A 26,526-nucleotide genomic window follows, 5' to 3' on the forward strand; every position below is an offset into this window, starting at 1 on the left:
ATTTATCTAATAGTTTGTGAAATTTCATCATGATGCAATTTAAAACTAAGATGAGCCTAGAAAAATCAGGGGTTCTAATGGGAAAAACAATTCACTCTCAACCTATAGCAGTCCTGCCTGGTGCCATTATAATTATTCTCCTAATTGTAAATTGTTATCTGGATCACATGAAATTTAGTGATCTAGGAAGAATGACTAGATCATAACTTCTAATTGATGCTTACCTAATTTGCAGGCTGTTACTGTTTTGCAAGGTGTATCTTGCATGACCTTTAAAAAAACAAAACAAAAAATAACCCCCCTCCACCCCTCAAAAAAATATCCAAATGCATCAAAAACTTCATTTTGGGAAGAGGGGAATAAAGACAAGGTATTATCCGGTACAACGCATTTGAGTGTTAAAATTGTTCTCTATTTAAAATACTGAAAATTGTTTACTAGTGTAAGTAGTTTCCTGTAATTTTGTTATTCTAAAGCTTTCCAAAAGTAATTCTTATACAGAATCATTCAGAAACATGTGTTGTTGTCACTGCCCTTTCCTTCCTTTCATTTTGTTTCACTTTCTGTTGTGTATCTATTTCTTTCCACCTCCCTTGTTCATTTCCTTCTATTGCTTCATTTTAAAGAATAATTAAGCAGCTGTTTTGAGGTTCCAAATCAGGCTTGGTGCATTATTATGTCTATACAAAGAGGTGCAATTAAATAAAACCAGTGGAATACTATTTTTGTATACATTTCCTTAATCTAATGATAGCCAAACATTCTCAAACATTTAAACTTCAATGTTACCCTTGCCTTCTGGGGCTGGAGTTGCACCCATCTTTCAGATGAGGAAAACTGGGGAACAAGGTCAATTCATTGGAAAAGCAAAAACTGGGTTCCAGGGAAGTCTGACCCAAAGGCTTGTGTTCTAATCACTAGACATACTGCAATAAAATGGTGAAATGGAAGGAAGACTCTAGTTGGTTAGAACTCTTACCTCACAGACCGCACTTTAGTAGTCTTAACAAATGTTAGACTGCTACATCTTTCATCTAGAAAAAACATGCAGGTACAATGAGTAATAATTCCAGCTTTTATCCAGGGCTTTGGAGCGGAGCCTGGAGCGCGGAGCAGCTCGGAGCAGTGGAGCTGCAGGTTTTTGCCTGGAGCTGGAGCGGAGCCGGAGCACAGCTCCAAAGCCCTGCTTTTATCATTGTCTGTTTGAATATATAAGTCAGCCACAGTAAGTTCATTGACTTGTATATTCCATTTCACGTAGCTTGCTAACATCTGCAGCTACAATAAGAATAGCTTTCCAAAATTCATAAGCCCTCTGCAGAGACTTTATTTGACATATGTTGCAATGGATTTTCAGATGGACATGAACACTTTATTTTATAGCTTTATAGGAAACTGTAGACACTGGGTTATGTTGCCAACAGCCATTTTAATGAAGTGTATATATATTGTTTTAATAAAATGGCTATTGGCAGTGTTCTGTGTAGATCTGATGTCTGTCTGTTTCCTTTAATGTTACCTCCCACCAGGAGATATCGAGAGTACGGAATGTATTTTACAGTGTAGTTGGCAGCAAAGAGGCAGCACTAACAGAGCTTTACTCATGGAAAAATATATTGATGTAGAGGGTGTGTTGATACAATTTCTTCACTCAGCTTCCACTGAAAACTCAAATTTGTCACTCCAAATAATTTGTTTTACACAGGCTTGCTCAATATGAAATGTAGATACCAATAATTTAAAAACAAACCAACTCTAGGAGCCAAGGAAAACATGTTTTTATTTTTAACATGTCAATATTTTTATTCTGACAGCTGTTAAACATAAGGTGTAGTGGCTTATGAATTTGTAAAATGGCAATGCCAGTGCAACTCCGTAATTAAAGTTGAGTTGAGTTTTGTACTTAAAGCAAGAATTGAAACTGTTGCTATGTATGAAATGTACAGCACATTGTCCTCCTCAAAATACTTACTCTGCGTGTAGAATGAATTTCTTGAGGATTTAAAAGTAAATTTGTTAGTTTGTTAAAATTAACTAAAAAATGGGTCCTTTAAGATATGTAGTACTTGGTGTCAGACTTGTTTTTATCCCCAGAGATTGTAAAATAAACTCTTCAAATTTCCCTTTACAGTTAACTCTCTGAAGTCTTGTGCCTAGGCTACATTGTTAAAATGCTTAGTTGGAATTCATGGTAATTTACCCCCATTATTCATAACTGAAAGTTTCTCCTTCAGCAAATGCTGAAGAATAGTAATCTACCTCAGAGAATTCTATGGACTCTTTCAAAATGCTGCCATCTCCCATTGATCACAGTGTGACTGAGGCCACAGATTCCCCTTGGTTAAAATGACTGGTGTATTTCACATCTTCCTAGTGTTCCTCTCTGTCTCCAGACAGCACATGGGGTCACAATTGATGGAGAAGTGTGGCGTGTAGAAGGGAGATGGATTCTGGGGTGTGTTCAGAGGAATGCAGGAAGATACAAGAGGCAGTGGGAATTGGGAGGACATGGGGGAGGGCAAAATTGTTCCATACAGTCTGACCGCTTTGAAGAAGCAAAGTTGCTATGAAAGCAGCTTAACTGGACAGTATGCTCTGGATGTGTTGTGCTGCTCCAGAGTGGCATAAAGCTGCCAGAGCATACAAATGAATTTGGCCATAAAAATTCAAGTACAAATGATTTAAAGTTCTGTGACAGACCCAGACCAGTGGGGTACAGGAGTCTGGTAGAGGGCAAATATACTGGTCACTGGATGACTAGTTTTCTGTTCCCTGAGTGACCAGAGCAGGGGCTGCACTAGAGTAATCAGGAACCTGCTAGAACCAGTTAGGACAGCTGGAGCCAATTTAGAAGGAGCTTCTAGAATCAATTAAGGCAGGCTAATCAGGGCACCTGGGTTTTAAAAAGGCGCTCACTTCAGTTTGTGGTGCGAGTGTGAGGAGCTGGGAGCAAGAGGCGCAAGGAGCTGAGAGTGAGTGCTGCTGGAGGACTGAGGAGCACAAGCGTTATCAGACACCAGGAGGAATGTCCTGTGGTGAGAACAAGGAAGGTGTTTGGAGGAGGCCATGGGGAAGTAGCCCAGGGAGTTGTAGCTGTCATGCCGCTGTTACAGGAGGCACTATAGACAGTTGCAGTCCACAGGGCCCTGGGCTGGAACCCGGAGTAGAGGGCGGGCCCGGGTTCCCCCCCAAACCTCCCAATTGACCTGACTGTGGGTTCTTCCAGAGGGGAAGGTCTCTAGGCTGTTCCCCAACCCACATGGTGAATCTCTGAGGCAAGAAAATCCACCAATAAGTGCAGGACCCACCAAGATAGAGGAGGAACTTTGTCACAGTTCATACTTCATAACTTCATATAATTGGAAAGATCATCTGATAATATCCTCATGGGTTTTTTTTAGTGTTCACTTATGAAATGTTACCTTATTGAAAAATGTACAGGCACACCATATTTTGATGCAGTTAAATTGAAAGTAGTAATATGGGGTAAAAAGCTAAAGGTAAGTTGTAGTTATTCTGAAACCAGACATTATAAACCCAGGAAATTTGGTATTATGGTCAAACTTAAAAAAGAAAGCCAAACATATTAAGATTTCGGAATGCATAGTTGAACACCATGACAACATTAATTTTTCCTGGTAGTGACACCATTGGGGTGGTGAGTAAGAAGAAAAAATTAAATGTTTGTTTAAAAAATTTAATTTAATAGACCACAAATACTAAATCACATTAATCATACTCTTGGTTATTGCATGGTGTCACATGGTTACCATAGCTTTTTGTCTGACAATGTGTATGTATGTATCAATACTGATTGTTTTTCTAAAAGGTCTGCTCTAGTTCAAACAGGAATTAATTCAGAGAAGTCCTCTGGTCTGTGTTCCACAGAACAAACTAGATGAGCCCAGTGGTCCTTTCTGACCTTAAAATCTATGAATCACAACACTCGTGTAAGGTAGTCAGTTATCTCTGTTACAGATGAGGGAAAATAAGGTGGAAGAGCAGCTAGATGACTTGACCAAGGCTTTTGGGCCACTGCAAAAGGGAGGCCATTTCAGAGTAAAATCATTACAACTCTGCAGTCACTCATTCAAATCACAATTCAGCAGCATCTCTGATATGTAATATGTAAGTAAGATTTTTTTTTTCTGATGTATGTCATCATATTGGTAGTTGAGTATGCATAATCTATAAATTAGTTGTTTCACTTTTGTAAAAATTCCTATTGCATTTTCACAATTTGTGTCTTTGGTTCAAGAATATGAAGCAATTCCCAAAATTGGCTTAGTATACCAGTATTGCAATAAGGGGCTGCAGTGTTGAGTGGGTAAAAGTTTCTAAAGCCCATTATCAGAAGTGATTGAGGCACTTAATATCCTAAAACCCAGGCTTATAAATTCTTACGTTACTTTTTTTTAAATGGGCTTTAGGCACTTCTGAAAATTTTACCCAGCATTCTTAGCTTCCTTATTGGCTTGTAATAAGGGAGATGTTTAGGTGTCCTTCTTTCTTGTTCATGTGTTTGGGGATTTGAACATACTTTTATTTTTCACTGAGATTGTGGGGGAGGGAAATGACCAGACTTCTCAAGAGCAGAATTGCCTCACTTTAAAAGCGAAGGGCAAGCTTGTGTAAAATATATAAGCAAAGATTTTATAATTGTGCCTAATTTCTTCTGGAACATCCGAAAAGAAAAATGTCTTTCTGAAGTAAATTCACATGAAGCCAACTGCTGTTTGAAATACTTAATCTTGTATTCTTTGAGTGATCTAATTTGAATGAAATACATTTTATTTTAAATTACAAAATTATTTGGAGAGTAGCTTCATTCTCCAGTAATTGTTTGTGTGGAGTGCTTGATCATGGTATCATTTGGAAGGCCAGAAGTTCTGTTTGTTGTTTCTGAATTTTAGCTAAAATTTCAGGTGCCTGAGTAATAAATGGTACATGATAACATTTCATTTGGTAAAATACTCTACACTGAGTTAAATTACTTTTGGCAGATCTGTCCATTAGGTTTTTTAAAAAAAAATCTACCTTGGTGTAACGGCTTCATCTTCAAGTGGTGGTCTGAGGGCAAGTCCATTACAATGTTCAGAATGTGGGAACTGATTTAGGGAGAATGAGTATAGGTTGGCAAGCTGAATTTGTATTGATCTAGGATTGAGGCTTCAATTAACATTGGCAAACCAAAAGTATTGGATAGTGTTTCATGTTTTTGCCCTTCCAGCCAGCTACCCTGTGACAGACTGCTAGTCGAAACTTAGCAATTTATAGGTACAAAGTGGAGTCTGTAAACTCTTAACATGGCAAAAGTATATGATAATTGATAACCATCAACTAGTGCAGGCTATAGATGTGAGGTACCCTAATCGAGAATGGATTACTCAAAATTGCACTGTTCTGTTCATTCCCTCTGAAGCATATGGCATTGGCCACTGTCAGAGACAGGATACTGGGCTAGGTGGACCAGTGGTCTGACCCAGGATGGCTGGTCTTATATTATGTACTGAGGAATATGATATAGTGTGGGAGTATTTCTTCAGAGCACTTGATAGACTTGCAAAAAGAAGAACAGGAGTACTTGTGGCACCTTAGAGACTAACAAATTTATTAGAGCATAAGCTTTCGTGGACTACAGCCCACTTCTTCGGATGCATATGGGCTGTAGTCCACGAAAGCTTATGCTCTAATAAATTTGTTAGTCTCTAAGGTGCCACAAGTACTCCTGTTCTTCTTTTTGCAAGTCTATCAAGTGCTCTGAAGAAATACTCCCACACTATATCATATTCCTCAGTACATAATATAAGACCAGCCATCCTGGGTCAGACCACTGGTCCACCTAGCCCAGTATCCTGTCTCTGACAGTGGCCAATGCCATATGCTTCAGAGGGAATGAACAGAACAGTGCAATTTTGAGTAATCCATTCTCGATTAGGGTACCTCACATCTATAGCCTGCACTAGTTGATGGTTATCAATTATCATATACTTTTGCCATGTTAAGAGTTTACAGACTCCACTTTGTACCTATAAATTGCTAAGTTTCGACTAGCAGTCTGTCACAGGGTAGCTGGCTNTTTAACACATTTCCTTTAATTTTTTCGGTAAACCATAAGAGAAAGTGAGCAATGAATTTCCACTGATGAAAAATATATTTTTCAAAGTAGCCTAAAATTGAAAATAAAGAAAGCTATGTATTTTGGTTAACAAGGTTCAGCTTTAAGGAGAGAAAGGTGTTATGATACTTTAATGTTTCTTTTGTTTTCTGTACTCCCCTTCCCTTCAGCAGGAATCAGGCATCTATATACCTACCCAAAGATGAAGTCAATAGGGATCATGCAACTAAATCTCAGAACACAACTTTGAGAATGTATACCTCATTGTTTAAAAATGTTTTTTTTTTTTTTTTTTTTTTATTTTGCTGGTATACATTTTCAGCATGGTTGGAGGAGAATTTTTACTTGTTCTCATCCACTAAAAATGATGCTTAGAGATGTTCAGAGATACTTCACTGAAAATTGTCCTAGAAAATGTATCCAAATCAAAAACATGTGGAAACATATGTTTGACAGTTTTTAATATTTCCTAAATAGTCTTGTATGACACGCATTAAGATTTTAGTGGTGAAATTTGTCATCTTTTTTTTTTTTCATGCTTCTAGCCTTAAAGTTATCAGTCTGTTTAACTCTACCAAGAGTTAAAAAGAGGATGAGACAGATGACACTTGCTACTCAGGATTAAAAAATAAAACAAAACAAAAAAGCAGCTGGTAAAAAGAATTACTTTTCATTTTAATCGCAGTTAATTTTTTTGAGTTAATCGTGCAATTAATCGATAGCCCTAATTAAAATCTTAATTTTCAGTGACAATGAAGGGTAAGTGGATAATGTCACTGCATGGATCAGTTATAAAGAGCTCACCAAATATGACCCTCTCAATATATCTGGGCTCCACTGTTTCTGGGGACAGATCCATTTAGCAGTTCTGACTAATTTTATTTATTACAATTAATAGAGTTTGGCTCTTGATAGTTATATTTTTTTTGTAGAAGATACTGTTCCCACCAACTTCTGTTTCACTTGTATAACACTGTGTTAATGTCGTGACTGTGTATTTGAATAGGAGAAATGAGAATTCACAGTGAACATTAAACTTTCCTGCATGTTATAGTAGATGTCTTGTTACTGGTAGTTTAAAGTGCCAGCTCTCAATTGACACTCCATTTTTGTGTGTTAATTATAGTCATTCAAAATTTTGTTCTGTTATTTGAAAAACCTCCACTCTTCTTTCTTGTGTAGGTGACGTTTACGAAGAGGAAATTTGGATTAATGAAGAAGGCATACGAACTTAGTGTGCTCTGTGACTGTGAAATAGCACTCATCATTTTTAACAGCTCTAACAAACTCTTTCAGTATGCCAGCACTGATATGGACAAAGTTCTACTCAAATACACAGAATACAATGAACCCCATGAGAGCAGAACCAACTCGGATATCGTTGAGGTAACAATTTGAAAAGATGATCAATTTTCTTAATTTCCTAGTATTTGTTTTGGCAAAGTGTAAAGCAGTAGAGGGCTGTTTAAAGTATGTTAAGTAAAATATTTTTGACTAAGCATTTTAAAAACAGTGGGCATAAAATATGATTTGCTATTTTTCAATTATTCTATATTTCTCAGTTCTAGCTAATGTCCCATTTGGTGGTGAAAAGAATGACCGTTTCCACAGTAATGCAATAATGTGAATATTTACTAACAAATATTTGTTTGCTTCTGTGTTAATAGTTAAAGTACAACTACTATGAGAACTCATCAATTCCCACTTTCTGGTTGAATGTCTAAACTAAATAGTAATAGAAACTATGGATTCTCCTTTCAATTGTAGCCTTTCCATAGCGTGGCTGAATTCTTATAAAAGCTAGCAAATCTTTCCATGTTATTAATGGGCCAAGTTCTGCACAGCTTCACTTGTAACTGCACTACTTTCAAAAGATTGCACAAGTGTAACTGAGCAGAATTTGGTTTGTTGTCTTATCTGTTACACAACTATGTGTTTTATTATTGAAGTGCCTTAAATCTATTTTTATGGCAAAATGTATTGATAAATTATTTAATGTGTATTAAAACTATTTTTGTACTTTTTTAGTCTTTCAGTATTTTTCCTGTTATGTTCCAAAAGAGAGGATAAAAACAATCAGAATGTTGAGGAACCTGGTCCCCTTGTTTGTTCACAGTGTGAAAAATATAAAGGTTCTCCGCATTCCACTCCTGTAGGTTTATAGTAGTCTTAGTATTACTGTACCTTTAAAGAAATTTTTCTTACATTTTAAATAACGGTCATTTTTATTATTTTTCCCTGCAAACTTTCTATAGCATTAATCTTTTAAAATAGGATTATATATTTAAAATGTCTAATGAGAAAGAAAGATCCTCAAACAATGAAAACAAGTTAGGTAAAAAAATTGAATCCAGTGTCCTTGGAAACAATATATTGACAAACATAAATGTTACAATTTAAATAAAATTGGGTCTCATTCATTGAGGAAGTAATGGTTAAATGTGTATAATAAATTTGTAAGTGAAGTTTAATAGTGTTGTCTTGTAACACATGCTAACAGCATTTCTCTCTGTCCCCCTCTATTGGCTAGACCATATATGGAGACTTGATTTGGCTGCTGCCTCCAAGCTAATGGACTCAGTCCATTAGGTCAAGCACTAGAGGCTCATGCTTTTAGAGTCAGAGGTGCTGGATTCAATCCCTTTAGGGGTCTGTTATAAGAGGTTCAAGCTTTTAAAAAAGGAAGAGTGAGGATCCCAAACACTGCTGCACAATGACCATTAGCTACCAGCAGACCTGATGAGATTTGGTCTGCGCTTCATTTGAAATTTGAAGCGCCAATGTTCTAGCCAAAATTTACGCATTATTCGCCTATTGGAGACAGTTTTGGAATGCTGATTAATATAGATAATTTGGCTCCATTGATTGACTCTGTTGTAAACCCACAAGATTATTAAGAAGTTAGTCCTGTTTATGATCCATCTCCAAACAGAATTCATAGTAGCAAAAAAATCAGGGAGTAAACAAGCTCTTCATATTTTCTTTTAAGAAAAATTTGAAAAATTTCAGGAGACAGTCTTATATCTCAGTTGGTCAGCAAGGGAAAGATGTCAATCTACCAGACTTGTATGATGAACTTTATAATTCATTGATACTGACAATACAAACCTTATTGGATAGGTTTGAGGAAACAGTTATTACATCTTTGGGTTAACACAAATAAAGTATGCACACAGTCGATATAATTACAAGCAGGGGGTAAGAAAATGTAATCCTTAGTTTTATTCTTGCAGAAGACATACAATGAGCCTCTTATTGTGTCTGCGTTTGTGCTACAGACCATTAGTGTCTTTTATGTAGTTCTTAGATTATCAGAGCTAGATTAGTTAATTTTTTAGGGACTTTTCCTTGTCCTCTATACACAACACTACCCTACACGAAACACAGCTCTCAGCCTCTTTAGATCAGCCCTCTGGACTCTGAATCTTCTAAAAGGATATCTTCTGAACCCTTCCTGGACGCACTTTTAGCAAAATTAAAAGAAACCGAGTTGAGGGGTCCTCTTGCAAATGTATATCCTTTCAAGAGTTTTTCACCCCTAGGACTGCATGCATCCCTATGCAGTTATATCCATCTCTGTTGCCTGTTGCTCACACAAATATCTCGTAATTGCTTCCTCCCATCTGGCCAGTAAAACTGATATTATCCATATTGATGGATTATCAAGATCATCAGAGGTAGGTAAGGTAGGCTGACCTCTTTCCCTAGAGATCCATTCCTGATTAAAAAATAGATTTAAAAAGTTATATTATGTAGTTTAATATTCAGTTCTGTTATGAAAAGTCTCTCAGGACAGTGTAGAATTTCATGCTCCGTTCACAGGGAAAACATTGGTGGCGGGGGGGGGGAATGCCTGGCTTTTTAAAATCAGCTAGTGCTGCATTCTTAATATGGGATCTGAAACGCATTGAATTCATCCCCTAAAATTACAGTGCACCTCTCTTGGGTGTTGCTACTTAGACAATTAACAGAAAATTTTTCAGGTGAGGGAAGGGTGGGATAGTTTTGCCTGCCAACATACAAATAATTGCTCAACTTCAGCCTTGATTTGGATGAGATTTGTTCCTGGAAGGCTGTAAAAAATACTCAGGATATACAGAAATAAATATCCTGCTTGTTCTATTTCAGAGGTCCCTTTTTGTATTCCAGTTACTGTATCTAGCTATTTATACCATGCTCACTAACATAATGTTTGAGTAAATTCTCATGGAATTGAGTGGGAGCTCTGGGGACATGTAACTGTGGTCTAAATCCACAAGGTTAAACTTTAAATAAAAGGATGAGCCTCTTTTCTCTTAACTTTAATGTATAAAATGCTTAATTGAGGGAAAGTTCATATAATCTTAAACGCCTTTTTATGTTTATGATTTTCAGATGCATCTTGGTATTCTAACAGTTTTTTTTCTTATGCCATTAACTTAGTGCTTCATCTTCTTTTCCCCCTAAAAAATACAGAATATATTTCACAAAAGGTTGTTATCTGAACTGCCTTGGAATGGCTATTAGCAGCTCCAAGTGACAGATCCTGGGGAATTATTATTTATTACTGTATTACTGTAGCACCATGGACCAGGATCCTGTTATGTTAGGCACTGTAGAAACATACACAAAAAGACAGTCCATGCCCCAAGAGTTCAATCTTTCACCAACATCTCCCATTCCTAAATGACCTTTATTCCACCTCATTCATAGCTGCCCCTGCTATTGTGCAGTAATCTTGTGGTAATGAGTTCCATGGTTTAATCCTGCATATAGTGTGTGTTTTAAAAAACATTTTTTTCAGCTTTATATTTGTTGCCTTTAAATTTAATTGGGTGTCACTTTGTTCTTGTAGTGTGAGAGTTATTAGGATTGCCCAACTGATCTTTTGTAGGGCAACTTGGTAACCAGCCACTGTTGAGTGCAAAGGAACGGTAAACAGTACATCCTTTTAATCAGAAACCAAACCTATCCTTGAGGAGCTGAAGTTTGAAGGCAGCTCTTGAACTTGTCACCGAAATGGTATATTATGCTTCTAAATATGGTTATGTTCATTTTCATTATGAAAACAATGGTCTAAGCACTTTTTAAGAAACCTCTATTATGTCTGTGAAAGAATCATATTACTGTTTGCATTTTGTCTGATCAGGAAGATTACCAGACTATATATGGACCATAGTGAAAATTATTTGTTCTCTTCTATCCTGTCCAAAAAAAATAAAAATACTCTCAAATGCCATTGTTTTACTTTTGATGTTGCTGGCCTGATTGAAAAAGACAAAAGCCAAGAATTTCATAGTTAAACCTTCGCAATCTGTAACTCATATGTTCTGCAATAACTTGCACAACTGAAGTAAAAGTATATAGTTCCTTACCTACAATACTGTCTTTTGTTATTGCAAGAGACAAAGTGAAAGCCTTAATTTTGAATTTTCATATCTTAAATCTGCCACTTTGTCACTGTAATTATCTTTAATTTAATTTTCTACAAACAACTGATACTCTGTTATCACAGTATTAAATTAGTGTTCGAACTGAAGATGAAATATTTGCTAATTCAGTTTAACAAAGGAGAGATGAACTGCTGTCAGGAATCTGGTTAGCTACCAAAGTATCCTTTAGTCCAGTGTTTCCCAAACTTGGGACGCCGCTTGTGTATGGAAAGCCCCTGGCGGTCCGGGCAGGTTTGTTTACCAGCCCCGTCCACAGGTCCAGCCGATCGTGGCTCCCACTGGCTGCGGTTCGCTGCTCTAGGCCAAAAGGAGCTGGTGGAAGCGGCGCGGGCCGAGGGATGTACTGGCCACCTCTTCCAGCAGCTCCCATTGGCCTGGAGCAGTGAACCGCAGCCACTGGGAGCCGCAATCGGCTGGACCTGCATCCGTGGCACGTAAACAAACCGTCCCAGCCCGCCTGGGGCTTTCCCTACACAAGCAGCGTCCCAAGTTTGGGAAACACTGCTTTAGTCCAATGGATCTGAAAGCTATTTCTCTCCCGAGTAAAACAGGTGAAAAGAGAACAATTGTCACCTGATTGGCTACTCTGTGATGTTGGCAAATAACCTCCGAATATCTTTTTTTAAGGTGATTTTTCAGTATTTGATGCCTAGAAATTTGTTATTGGCTATGATGGATTTTTGTATAAAAGACAGTTTACAAAAAAAAAGTAGTGTCTTTGGAGATAAGATCTAGTGATTCAGGGAATGTTTTTTCAAAAGCCTCTAAGGGAATGTCTACACAGTGCAGTAATGCATTCTTCTTGGGTGTCATTTCTGAAGCACACTAACGTGCTGCTCATTACTTGGTCAGTGTAGATCCTGCTGGTGCGCACTAAAAGTTCCATAGCGCACTTTACTCTAGTTCTGTGCAGTAGAGCAGTGGTTCTCAAAGCCGGTTCGCCGCTTGTTCAGGGAAAGCCCCTGGCAGGCTGGGCTGGTTTGTTTACCTGCCGTGTTTGCAGGTTCGGCCGATCGCGGCTCCCACTGGCCGCGGTTCGCCGCTCCAGACCAATGGGGGCTGCGGGAAGTGGGGCGAGCCAAGGGATGTGCTGGCCACCCTTCCCGCAGCCCCCATTGGCCTGGAGCGGCAAATTGCAGTCTGTGGGAGCCGCGATCGGACGCACCTGCGGACGCGGCAGGTAAATAAACCAGCCCGGCCTGCCAAGGGCTTTCCCTGAACAAGCGGCGGACCGGCTTTGAGAACCACTGCAGTAGAGAACCTTTAGCACACGCCAGCAGGGTCTACACTGACTAAGTAATATGTAGCACGTTAGTACACTTTAGAAATCTAATCCTGGTAGAGTGCATTATCTCACTTTGTAGACAAGCCTTATGTCCCAATTTCAAAAGTGACATAGATGCTTAGGAGGCTAAGTCCCATGGACTTTGGCTCCTAAGAGTTAGAGACTAGGTGGGTGAGGTAATATTTTTTTTTATTGGACCAAGTTCTGTGTAAGCTCAGAAGTGTGTCTCTCACCAACAGAAGTTGGTCCAGTAAAAGATATTACCTCATTCCCGTGTCTCTAATATCATGGGACCAACACGGCTACAACAGAAATGCACCTAAGGATTGTCACTTTTGAAATTGGAGCTTAGGCTCCTACATCAGTTGTGTGCTTTTGAAAATTCTACAGTAATTGACCTAACCTGTTGTGGAATGTGGTATGAGTAATTCATTGCTTTGAAGTCACTGTATTAACATTTTTCAAGGCCAAAGGGTACCAGTGCTCTGTTAGGTATCTTACAGGCTACTGATCTGAAATTTGATCTTTTTGAAATGCAGTGTCTAAATGGTTAGTTCATATGTCTGCTTTAGTACCAAATGGCAAACTCTAGTTCTTCGTGCTCCTCCACATTCAAGAGGTGAAACTGCCCTTATATCCTACAAGGCTTATCACCATTTGTTTATACTGTAGTGTCATGAAAGAGATGAAATTATGTTGACTTTCAAGCATTTTGAGGTGATGTACAGTCATTTCAAAGAAAGACATGAAATGAATAGTGTGGTTCTCCTAACTGTCCCTTCACCAGAAGCAGAGTTGTAACCAAAAATCTCGCTCAAACTGGATACTGAGATGGTTATGTAAGAAGAACTGGGCAACATTTCATAATGAGTTTAATATAAAAGAATATAATTTCATATAAATCAATTCTGTTTTATACATATTAAATTATAATTGCATATACACAATTACATGTTCTGCAGTTTTATTTATATATTAATATATAATTAAGTTAACACTTGACAAATTCAGTTGCCTACTTGAGTTTGGTGCGTAAGGAATCGTGAATTATATTTGCTGTGGCTTAGAATGACCTCGGGATCAGCCTTATCCCCTTGCATTGTTGGTAATGCAGTTCAGTCTCAGTACTGGGGGAGGGAGCCAACCAGTCCAACACTAACTTGCTTTTCAGCCTTGTATGTACTCAGAACCAGTAAGAAAATCTTCTGTCTAGTGACCTGTTGAATGATTTGCCTAAAATAGATTAAAAACAAAATATTTGAAAGGCACTTTCTTCTCCTCTTACAGTTGCAAACGCCTGAGTTCAGGACTTGGAAGAACTGTTACCCAGAACAAACTAAAATTAAGCAGAGAGCATCTTCTTGCACTGCCGGAGGGTTATACATAAAATAATTGGAAGAAGAACATTGATTTCTGAACTGAGAACTAGGAATTTTTGTTTAATAGCTGGGCATAGAGCCCTATGCCATTCCCTAGTGCTCATGGCGAGGGGTTAGATTTTATCATGGATATTTTTAGTAAAAGTCATGGACAGGTCATGGGCAAAAAAGAAAAATACACGGATGCCATGACCTGTCCATGACTTTTACTAAAAATATCCCTGACAAAATGGGGATCTGTGGGTCCCCACACCATTTGAACTGGGGCAGCTGTGCAGGGGCTAGGAGTTGCGGGCAACAGCTGGGGGCTGCGGGATATCCCTGCTGCCTGCAGCTCCGGGGATCCTCCACTACCCGTGGGGGGCTGGGAGCTGGGGAGTCCCCCCGCCCGCGGTGGCTGGGAGCTGGGCGGGTTCCTCTCCCCCACCCCTGCCGGGAGCTGTGGGGTTCTCTGTTGCTTGCAGCGGCTTTGGGGGTACCCCTGCTGCCCGTGGTGGCTTGGAGCTCCAGGGGCCTTCAGAGGTGAGGTACCCTGCAGCTCCTGCCCTGTGGGTGGCAGGGGACCCTGCAGCTTCCGACCACCGCAGACTGAAGTCTTGAAGGTCACTGAAAGTCATGGATTCCGTGACTTCCGCGACCTCTGTGAATAAAACATAGCCATACTCATGGCAAATTGCCATGGCTCACCTGTTTTTGTCCTTTCTCCCTCTGTATTTTCATCTACCCTTTTTTCTTCATCTTTCTCTTCTCTCATTAGTTTTTCTTTTCACTTCCCTCCTCCTCCTTAGTCTCTAACAATGTGCTTATCCCCAAATTCTTGACTTCTCTACTAGCTCTTTCCCATCGCCTTCTCTCCCCATTTATCTTCCCCCTCTCTTTGAGTCTCTCTTTGCCCTTTCCCTTCCCTGCCCAGTGGAGTTCTGCTGATAGGAACAGATTAACTGGTGTGTCTAGACTGTGACAACAGACACTCATTGGGCAACAGCTTAGAGAGAGAATAAGAATAGAACATAGGAGGCTTGAAAGTAGTCACTGACTTCTCTCTGCTCAGGACTATGGAGTTCTGCCTCTGTAGTGATTTTCATATAGCAGTTTCCTGTTTCATGGGAGCCAATCATTGACTGGCTAAGGAAAAGAAGAGTTCTGGGAACATAGTTTCCCATTATTAGTTGTTGGTTTCCTCCTAGTGTTGCAAATGGAATGACACTGGTGATCACCTGTAGCTGCAACCACCATACCTTCAACCATCTGGAGCTGTTTCATGCTGAAGCTGCTCAGGGTGAAACCACTGACTTGCACTAAAAATTATTCTTCTGCTCAGCAGTCTTGCTTGAATGGTATTACAACTGAGTTATAAAACTTCTATTAATTTATGGGTGGCTTTTGCCACTGCCACATATGGGAAAAGGGAAAGTAAGCTCTGTTTCTTTATCCGATCTCCAGCCTTGGAATACTTATGGCTTCACCTAAAGGAAAAAAATCTTTATATAAAAGAATATGATAATATTGTTTTCTAGTCTCATAAAAAGAAAGGAATATCTTCTGTGAAATCCCACAAATTCTTTTTTCATACAGTTTCCCTTATGGCTAAGCTCTTTATTAGCCTAATTAAAAACTAAGGTATAGTATTTGTTTAGGTCAGGGATAGGCAACCTTTCAGAAGTGGTGTGCCGAGTCTTCATATATTCACTTTAATTTAAGGTTTCGCGTGCCGGTAATACATGTTAACGTTTTTTAGAAGGTCTCTCTCTGTAAGTCTATATTATATAACTAAACTATTATATGTAAAGTAAACAATGTTTTCAAAATGTTTAAGAAGCTTCCTTTAAAATTAAATTAAAATGCTGATCTTACGCCGCCAGCCTGCTCAGCCCACTTCCAGCCTGGGGTTCTGTTCACCTAGGCTTGTAGCGGGCTGAGCGGGGCGACTCGAGGTCAGGGCAGAGGGCTGGGTGTTGAGGGGAGGTGCAGGGCAGAAGGCTGGGGGGGTGTGGAGGTGTTGGGGGAGGTCAAGGCAGAGGGCTGGGATGTGTGTGGGGGAACCACAGCCAATGGGAGCCGCGATCGGCCAAACCTGTGGACGCAGCAGGTAAACAAACCATCCCGGCCCCCCAGCGTCCTTACCCTGGCGAGCCACGTGCCAGAGGTTGTCGACCCCTGGTTTAATTTATACAATGTTGCTATACTATAATAATGATCACAGGACCATTGTTTCCTGCTTTGAAATAAATCAAGGTGATCTTGATGTTTGTGTAAATTATTTTAGCTCTTATGTAATGGGAAATGCTTTTCCTGTGATGATTTTGCATGGCATTAATGATTTTTTTGATAGAAATAATACATGGACGCAAACCTACTATCTTGTGGATTTCCATTGCTGTTGCTGAAGGGAGAAAAATAGATATATTTTACTGTTATGCTAACTGGAAGCAAGCTGATGTGCATATGTATGCAATTTCCTAAAACAGTGCAAACAAGCCACTGCTCTGAATCTAATATTTAGTGTTGTGACGGACCCAGACCAGTGGGGTACAGGAGTCTGGTAGAGGGCAAATATACTGGTCACTGGATGAGTAGTTTTCTGTTCCCTGAGTGACCAGAGCAGGGGCTGCACTAGAGTAATCAGGAACCTGCTAGAACCAGTTAAGGCAGGCAGGCTAATTAGGACACCTGGAGCCAATTAAGAAGAAGCTGCTAGAATCAATTAAGGCAGGCTAATCAGGGCACCTGGGTTTTAAAAGGAGCTCACTTCAGTTTGTGGTGCGAGTGTGAGGAGCTGGGAGCAAGAGACGCAGGGAGCTGAGAGTGAGAGGGTGTGCTGCTGGAGGACTGAGGAGCACAAGCGTTATCAGACACCAGGAGGAAGGTCCTGTGGTGAGAATAAGGAAGGTGTTTGGAGGAGGCCATGGGGAAGTAGCCCAGGGAGTTGTAGCTGTCATGCAGCTGTTACAGGAGGCACTATAGACAGTTGCAGTCCACAGGGCCCTGGGCTGGAACCCGGAGTAGAGGGCGGGCCCGGGTTCCCCCCAAACCTCCCAATTGACCTGGACTGTGGGTTCTTCCAGAGGGGAAGGTCTCTGGGCTGTTCCCAACCCACATGGTGAATCTCTGAGGCAAGAAAATCCACCAATAAGCGCAGGACCCACCAAGATAGAGGAGGAACTTTGTCACTGTGTATAGAAAGAGAAGTATACATTTTACGTTGGGTCATGCTTCGATTATCAAGAACTACGAGTATCTATTTTCTTACGATGAAAAACAGTATGTGCACTAAAAGACTTGTTTTGTTATGATTTTTGTCCCTGGATACAGGTAACCAACACACTCACTGAAATTAAGTTCTTTACCTTTTTATGTAATGATAGTATGTTTTTGCCATATTTTGAGGGTACTTGAAAGAACTCCATAGTCTTTTTGCATTTGGGTGAAGTTGATGGAAAAAACTCTGAACAGTTAGTTCATGACAAGCTAGGATGTAAATCTGCCCCACCCAGCCTGCTGTAGACTGACTCTGTGGACCAAGCTCTGAAGTGCATTAATAGTTCGTTAATGCACTTTGGTCTAGTCCTCTTTGAAACAGGAGTAGACACAAGTGCATTAATGATCCATTAATGTGTCATCAGGATCTATGGGGAGAGTTAGTCTGCTGCAGGCTAGTGTGGGGTAAATTCACTCCTCTGCTTGCCGTAAACTAAATATTTGTGTAGACAAATATTTAAAAACCCTACATTTTCAAAAACAATGTAATCTCTGCCAAAAAAAAAAAATAAATCAGAAAATGGAAAAGACCTTGAGTACACTAGTCCTGTTTCTCTTCCAGTGTTGGATTGTTCCCTCTTTTGAATACTTACTGGTTATGTCCAGTCTTGTTTTGTGTGTGCCAAGCAGTAGGTTTTCCATCATATCTATTCAGAGATGCTACGTGAGGTGAGAGGTAAATGAAACAAGGAGTCAGAGAACAAGTGATAGCTCATGTCAACTAATGAAATCTGCATAAAAGGTGATATGGCTTGAACCAGCCAATGAAATGTTTCAGAAGAGAAGCCTCACAGTATTTCAAAATGAAGGCCTAAGAGTCAATTTTTAGTCTTTTTTTTTTTTTTTTTTTTTTTTAATAGTATGAAAATGCAGCTTCAATCAGAAATGCAAAGAAAACTAATGCCTGAAAGGGGAGCCCTCTAAAAGTTCTTTTCATATTTGTAAACACCTTTCTTTAGTTGCAAGTTTTTTCCAGGGTGCACTGTAGCTGTGATGAATTCCTACATATATATACTCAGAATGGAATTCATGTCATGCGGTAATTTGTAGCGTCTTCGTTGTACATAGTGGCCAAATTCTTTGATTTATAGCCCATTGATTTCACTGAGATTCTGTGGATTGGGAGTCAGTTCATATTTTCTGTTATCCTCATGATTTACTCATAGTTGTTAAATAGCCATAAAACTAATAAATTCAGTGGTGTTGACTAATTTTATCTGTTGAAATTTATTTTTCTCTGAAAGTAGATCTTCGTGCATGCTGCCAAAGTTGGAAAAGAGTGTATTTTTAAATAGCTTTACAAGCTGAGAGTGTCATTTTTTTACTTCACTAACGTAGTTGCTATCTCTGCAATGAAATGTTTTGCACAGTAGGTGCATATTTATGTAGGTGGGGAGTTCTTGGCTTTGTATTTAAAGCATATTATGTTATATAGAAGACTATTGTTTATAATTTAGAGCTATAAGGAATATGTCAGTAGCTTCCTTTTTTGACAGCTGATTTATGCTGTGTAGCTTATGCACACGTTACAAGGAGGAGGGGAAAAATTGTTCTCATTAACCCCTGAGGATAGGACAAGAAGCAATGGCCTTAAATTGAAGCAAGGGAGGTTTAGTCTGGACATTAGGAAAAACTTCCTAACTGTCAAGGTGTTAAGCGCTAGAATAAATTGCCTATGCTGCTTGTGGAATCTTCGTCATCTGAGATTTTTAAGAGCAGGATAGACAATGACCTGTCAGGGATGGTCTAGATAATACTTAGTCCTTCCTTGAATGCAGGAGACTGGACTAGAGGGCACCTTCCAATCCTATGATTCTAAGTGCTTTCTACTCTGGGATTGCACCCTGGGTACTCAATCCAGATTCCTTTTAGTATTATGATGTATATCTCCCTTGAGCATGTCGTGTAGACCTATCAAATATTGTTATTCCACCAAGCTCTGACATATTAATTCTTAAAAACAGTAGCATAAAACAGAAGGGCTGAAGAATGGGAGTGACAGGAGGCTGAGCAGCCAGGGAGGAAGAGAAAGGGAGAAAAAAATCACAAGTAGGGAGGAAGTAATATAAGAAAAGGGGAGAAAAATAGATGTTACAGAAACATTCCTTTTTTGTAAATCATAGTCAAGAAGCGCTTTTCTCTTCTGGGGGAAAAAAATGCGGGTATCGAGGTGGCAGCAGCAATGGGGAAGTCCACATCACCTGTCTATAGATACCAGAACTATGTTGTTGACCCCTATTTTTTGTCATTGCTGGAACACTGTGCCACTGAAAAAATTCCTGAAATACAGTATGTAAATATTTCAGGTCACATTTCTACAGTTGCAGACTCTTTTTGTTTTGTTTTGTTTTTGTTTTGCACTATCAAGCAAAATCTCCATGTTGACCTGACACAGTGTTTTGGAGAACACCAGGCAAATAAAACGTAGAATATTATGTGTAACGTTATAGAAATTATATTTGACTAATGCAGCGGTTCTCAAACTCTGGGTCAGGACCCCAAAATGGGTCGGGACCCATTTTAATGGGGTCACCAAGGCTGGCTTAGACTTGCTGGGGTCCAGGGCTGAAGCCCAAGCCCCACCGATGCAGCAGGTAAACAAACTGGCCCGGCCTGCCAGGGTCCTTAACCTGGCGAGCTGTGTGCCAGAGGTTGCCGACCCCTGGTATAACTACATTGCTCAGTGGTGTGAAAAATCCACACCACTAAGTGACGTAGTTATACTAACCTAATCGCTGGTGTAAACAGTTCTGTGTTGATGGGAGAGCCTCTCCCGCTGATATAGCTACACCTTACGCTCAGTTATAGGTTGTCCTAAATGGAACTACTTGGTAATATGGGATGTATGCATAATATTGGGGGGAAAAACGACTACATCAAATTATTTTTGCAGAATATAAAAGTAATTTTCAAGAGGTGTATAATAATCATATATTGGTTTGTTACCTTTTTTAATGTTAAGAAGACTACTGTCTTTTAAGTGAATAACTGCTGAAGAATAATCCAAAGGAAAAATTACAAAATTCGATACAATTTGGAGTTGTTCTGCACTTAGGACGGAAGAATCCCATTCACTATTACAGACTAGGGACCGAATGGCTAGGAAGCAGTTCTGCAGAAAAGGACCTAGGGGTTACAGTGGATGAGAAGCTGGATATGAGTTAACAGTGTGCCCTTGTTGCCAAGAAGGCTAACAGCATTTTGGGCTGTATAAGTAGGGGCATTGCCAGCAGATCGAGGGACGTGATCATTCCCCTCTATTAGACATTGGTGAGGCCTCATCTGGAGTACTGTGTCCAGTTTTGGGCCCCACACTACAAGAAGGATGTGGAAATATTGGAAAGAGTCCAGCGGAGGGCAACAAAAATGATTAGGGGGCTGGAGCACATGACTTATGAGGAGAGGCTGAGGGAACTGGGATTGTTTAGTTTACAGAAGAGAAGAATGAGGGGGGATTTGATAGCTGCTTTCAACTACCTGAAAGGGGGTTCCAAAGAGGATGGATCTAGACTGTTCTCAGTGATATCCAGATGACAGAACAAGGAGCAATGGTCTCAATTTGCAGTGGGGAAGGTTTAGGTTGGATATTAGGAAAAACTTTTTCACTAGAAGGGTGGTGAAGCACTGGAATGTGTTACCTAGGGAGATGGTGGAACCTCCTTCCTTAGAGTTTTTTAAGGTCAAGCTTGACAAAGCCCTGGGTGGGATGATTTAGTTGAGAATTGATCCTGCTTTGAGCAGGGGGTTGGACTAGATGACCTCCTGAGGTCCCTTCCAACCCTGATATTCTATGATTCTATGTATGAAAGAAAGAAAGAAAAAGATGAAAATGTTGAGAAGGAAACTTTGCAAAAACTTTTGCATCAAATTGTAGAAAACATAATTACATAACTGAGACTAAAATATTAATATAATGTTGATACAATCGGAATTCTTACTTTTTAGCACCCTTCTGAGAAAGTATAGTGTCAATAGTTATCAAAAGCCAGAATGAAGTGACAAACACTTAGTGAATCTATGGGTATGTTGCCCTGGAAGCATGAAGGCTTTCTGATTAACTTGGAGAGAAGCCCAATCTGTCTCAATTCACTAAAGAATTATGCAAAAGTAGTTGTGTGCAAGATTTTAAAAAATATATATTTTTTGAGATTGAACAGATCCACTTTGGTGCAAATATTTGCAATATATGTTGTCGATTATGGACCAGCTGTCCGTAATCAGTATGCCAAGAGAAGTTTACCTGGAATGAGACAAAACTAGACCAAATCAAAGGACTTTAGAACATAATTCAGTGGGAAGTAGCTTGTAGATTCAATACTCTCCAAACTGTGTTTTTGTTTTGTTTAATTTTTATTTTTTTCCAATGATGTCTATTGCAATAAAATCCCAGATCACAAAACATTTTTTTTCCATATGAGGTTAGAAGAGGGGAAATAGTTTCCAAGAAAGGTGAAAATATTTTCATAATGACAAAACTTAAAAATATTTTGGAAAAAGAGAAACTACATCTCTTTTGTGTTTGTGAATAGGTTGTCTTACATTTACAGATATCCAGAGCCTGAAAGACAGTTCATTCATGATGTTCTTAAATATGAGCTAAGGTCTTTTATTAACTTTCAGATCTTCCCATAAAATCACGTTGTTGTATTTATCCACTTTAAAAGTAAAACATGCAGATAGCATCTTCATTTTCTGTTGGCATTGCGCAAATTGTTTCTTTTGGCATTGTGATGACTAAGTAACGTTGACGTGTTTTTTAAAAATGACACAGATCATTCGTGATTTTAGGAAAGCTGACACCGTTAGAAAAAAGTTTCTTTGTTGCCAGTTAGATAATGTCATTTTGTATTACCTGATGTCTGATATATGGAGAATTGCCAAAAGTAGAATAGATTTTAAAAAAACAGCTCTAGGCTGATGAAAAATACAGCATTCTCTTTTCATGTTGTTGTTTCATGTTTGGACAAATCACATTTTAATTTATTTGCCTCCAGATAATCTGAAGCTACAGTTTCTGCTTGTCCTAACCAGCATCTGGACTAATGTTTTGTAGAGATAACGAAGATAGAGTAACTGCACCTTTGACATGAAGCTAATGTTTGTATTTTTGTCTTCAATTTAAAGAAAACAGAATTTTCACATTTACTTGATTTTAAAGGAATGAAGCTGCTTTTTCTTATAGTTCATGCACATTTTGACTGCTTTTGAGGGCACATCTGTGTGCCTAGATAGATATTCATTCCACCCCTCTGGTTTAAAATACGATTTCTAATTTAAAAGCAAAAATGTCAAGTTTGTCTTTGAATTGTATCCTGCTCTGCAGGATGCGGAATATTTTATATAGTATTTGGGATTACATTGATTTGCACCTTATCTTCGGCTTCCTTGGCTTGTTACTTGAACTTGTTACTGGAAGCAGAAACAAACTTTCAGAGGGAAGAATGACTGCTGGAGAATGAATTAACAACATCTGCTGCTAAGTCATTTAGAATAGGATAAGTTCTGTTCCTCTAAATCAGTATTTCCCAAACTTGGGTCGCCACTTGTGTAGGAAAAGCCCCTGGCGGGCCGGGCCGGTTTGTTTACCTGCCCCGTCCACAGGTCTGGCCGATCGCGGCTCCCACTGTCCGCGGTTCGCTGCTCCAGGCCAATGGGAGCTGCTGGAAGCGGCGCGGGCCGAGGGACAGTTTTGAGCATCTCCCGGGCGTGGAGGAAGCTGGTGCCTATGCCGGCAATTTTTGTTTATTGCCTGTGACCTGTCCGTGACTCTTTTATTAAAAATACCCATAACTAAATCATAGCCTTACCTATAACTTTTGGCTGTTTATGAATTAACCACGAAAAGTAGGTCAAGTTATTTTTAATGAAGAGTGCTATAAACTGAAAAAAAAGGGAATTAGTCCAAACAAAAAGGCGTACTGATATAACTCAAGGACTGTTTTGAGCTCATGCTTGGTAAACAAGAAAATGTGGGTCTGGAAATTAATTAATCAAATTGGTGTGTCAGAAACTAGGCCTAGTTGGTGGCCAAAATAATGAGGGGAGGGGCTGTTCTACCCACTATACCCTTTTTGGGGTCCTTAAAGAAAGAGACTGGGGGGGGGGGGAAATAACAGATGGAGGCTACTTAAGCAAGCTTCACCATCATGGCTGCTACCCCCACCATCTCCTGGGATCCTGAACTTTTAATCCTGCAAAATATTCTGACCAGACCAGGCCAGAGAGAGGGGGACCCAGATAACATCACCATCTCTACCAGGTCCAGCTGAATCCTAAACACCACCTGGGATAAAATGGAATCAGATTTTAATGGCAGCAACAGCAGCTGCAACCCATTTCAACTAACTTCTTCTCTTTTCCCAAAAAAGACAGTTATTGCCATCTTCAATACTAGCTAAGAGACTGTCAAACAAAGGGTTTTCCTTCTAAAAATTCTCTCTAGCTATGGAGAAGGGGAACAAGGGATGTTAAAATGAAAACTTTATTTAATACTTTACATTTCAAATATTTAACTGTTTTCCTTCTTTTCTTTATCTTTAATAAAAGGGGGAAAGGATTTTTAATGGTGTATTTGCCATGGTACTAAGCAGGCTTAGGTCTCTATGTACAAAACCCTAGACCTTGGTTAACACTGTTTTTTGACCCTTGTGATCAATGTCACAGGACCAATCTTTCTGCACATTTTTCTGAATACAAATGATACTCTTTTTCTCAAATAATTTGCTGAATATCTGGTTTTGGTTCCCATCCCTACCTTAAGTATTTATTGCTTGATGTATACTTGGCAAACCAGAGGTCTGGTCCAGATCTTAAAATTTTGAATATTTGAGACCTTAACAGACACCATTTTTTAAAGTATACCAAATTCAATGCTGGTGTGGGGCAAGTCCCTGTTAAATGGAACACTAAGAGGTAGTTTACTCCATAAGGGGAATCGCTAACTGCAAGGAACGTTCTGCAATTATTAGTTAATTTTAAATTACTTTTAATTATTATGGTTTCAAATTATTGGCTCATGCTATCCTTGTAGATGACGTAGCATTTTCATGAAGATCACATTAAACATATAACCGTTATTAGCTAGTAAAGGTGTGAGCTATTTATACTTCTTAAATCTGAAGAATGTTTTAAAATCTAATTACAAAACCATTTAAACACCCTTCATTTTCACTGTACTGTGCTCTCCTTTACAATGTACTAGAAGTAATCTTAATTGGAATAATGCAAAATATTGAACATTCATAACAGCCAGAGCAAAATCTGTTTCCATTACTGCTAGAGGATTTTATTTTTAAGACGATGTTTGTGTCATGCATACTCTTACCACTTGCATATTTGACTACAGAAAATTCCTGCTATCGTGCTATGAATTAAATTTTATATAATTTCATCATAATTTAACTTTCCAGTATGAAAAGTCTACTTGATATTACTTGCTTTTAGGTCCAAATTTGAATAATCTTTTTAAGTCTGTTAATCACTTAGTCCTGAGTAGATGGAAAACAAATCACAAACTGCAGTATTTGAGGAAAAGGTTAAATTAAAACGGGCATTGTACCAGATTTTTTTTTACTGATCCAACCAAGTTATTGTTTAACATTTCAGATTACAAAATAGTATAGTGTACAGGATTGGCTACATTGTTTTGTCATGTACTCGTCATACTCTTGATTAAGGAGTATGACAAGTGAGTTATGTACAGTTCCTTTCAGGATGCATAAATCATTTGGAATAACACCCAGTTGCTTAAACATGTACATTTTAATCATCATTTAGGTTGAAAATGAAACATTACCAGGATAAAACTAGTTTTTTTTTCTGTAATGAAATAATTGAATTGAATTACATTAATTTTCTTTTACATTTTATGTGCTAGGATGTCACCTGGCTTATTAGATGTATGACTGGACATCTTAAAGGAAGATTTATTTCTGCAACTTCTCAAATGAGGGTTTAATATTTTTAGCCCAGACTTTACTTAGATGATGGCCTATAAACAGCCATATAATGCATGGTTAGTGTGGAACTCATGATCCTTGTCCATGGCTATTGTAACTGACGAGTGGAATCCACTTGTGTTTAAAAGCAAATGATATATATTAAAAATAAGTAGACCATAGTATCCTATTTATCTGGTATTTCTCAAAAATGCTGAATTGAAACATGCTTTTAAACTGACCCATTCAACCCAGACTTTTTTTTTATCATTCATAAATAAAGAATAACCAGGGCTACTTTGAATGATTGATTGTCTATGTGGATTCCGCTCTTACTGCACATGCATCCAAGATTGGATTCTTTTGGCCAGTGGTGTCATTTGAGGGGTCACATTTGCATCCTGAATGTTTTGACCCTTCCATAACCCTGAGGGGTAGAAATGGCAAAGTGAGCCCAACCATTCCTCAGTTCTTTCATCAATACAGAATTCCAGATAAGCAGGACTTTGTAGTAGTGGGAAGGGAGAGTGGGACATGGAATCCATGTGAATAGTACATCTTGAAGAACCACAGTAGCTGTCTTTTTTTCTACTGACCTTTTTAGGGAGCCTTTGGCCTCACTGTGTACTCAAGATGTGCTGTGAACTCAACTCTCTCAGGGCCCATTCTCAATATTCACACCCAGTTTCACCACAATTGAGACCCCCCAAAGTATTTTCAGATAATGTATTAGTTATTTTCAATAAAAGCTATACATCTAATTTTATACAAAAAAACTGAATGGCTCTAGAGCAGTGCAAGTTGCCATATTGACAAATTGTGGAATGTTGTATAGCTGCAAAAGATATCAATGCAGTTTTTGACCTCCTACTCAGAAATTTACCATCCAAAACAGGGAGTTAATAGTCCCCCTCTGTTAGGGCTTTGGTGCAACCACAGTTGGAACGTTTCTGTCAGTTGCAGCCATGTCATTATCAGAGATTAGAAAACTGGTGAATGTTCAGAAAAGAGTTACTAAAACGGTTAAAGGGTTGCATAGCTTAACTTATGAAGGGAGGAAAAAAGAACGAATATTACTAATTGAATGACAAACCGGGGTTGTAAATCTGCACTAATA

The 26,526-nt window shown here is 38.9% G+C and overlaps 1 protein-coding gene across 10 annotated transcripts in view; it reads left to right on the plus strand.

Annotated features, from left to right (window-relative positions):
• The window catches only part of MEF2A (myocyte enhancer factor 2A), a 151,234-nt gene that overhangs the window by 65,411 nt on the left and 59,297 nt on the right, over positions 1 to 26,526 (plus strand). For all 10 annotated transcript variants that reach the window (XM_034784857.1, XM_034784852.1, XM_034784856.1 and 7 more), the window contains exon 3: positions 7,301 to 7,504. In XM_034784857.1, the coding sequence (XP_034640748.1) occupies positions 7,301 to 7,504 (204 nt within the window). The remainder of the gene's footprint in view (positions 1 to 7,300; positions 7,505 to 26,526) is intronic.

Source organism: Trachemys scripta, chromosome 10, assembly GCF_013100865.1.
Source record: "Trachemys scripta elegans isolate TJP31775 chromosome 10, CAS_Tse_1.0, whole genome shotgun sequence".
In the NCBI taxonomy this organism is placed as follows: Eukaryota; Metazoa; Chordata; order Testudines; family Emydidae; genus Trachemys; species Trachemys scripta.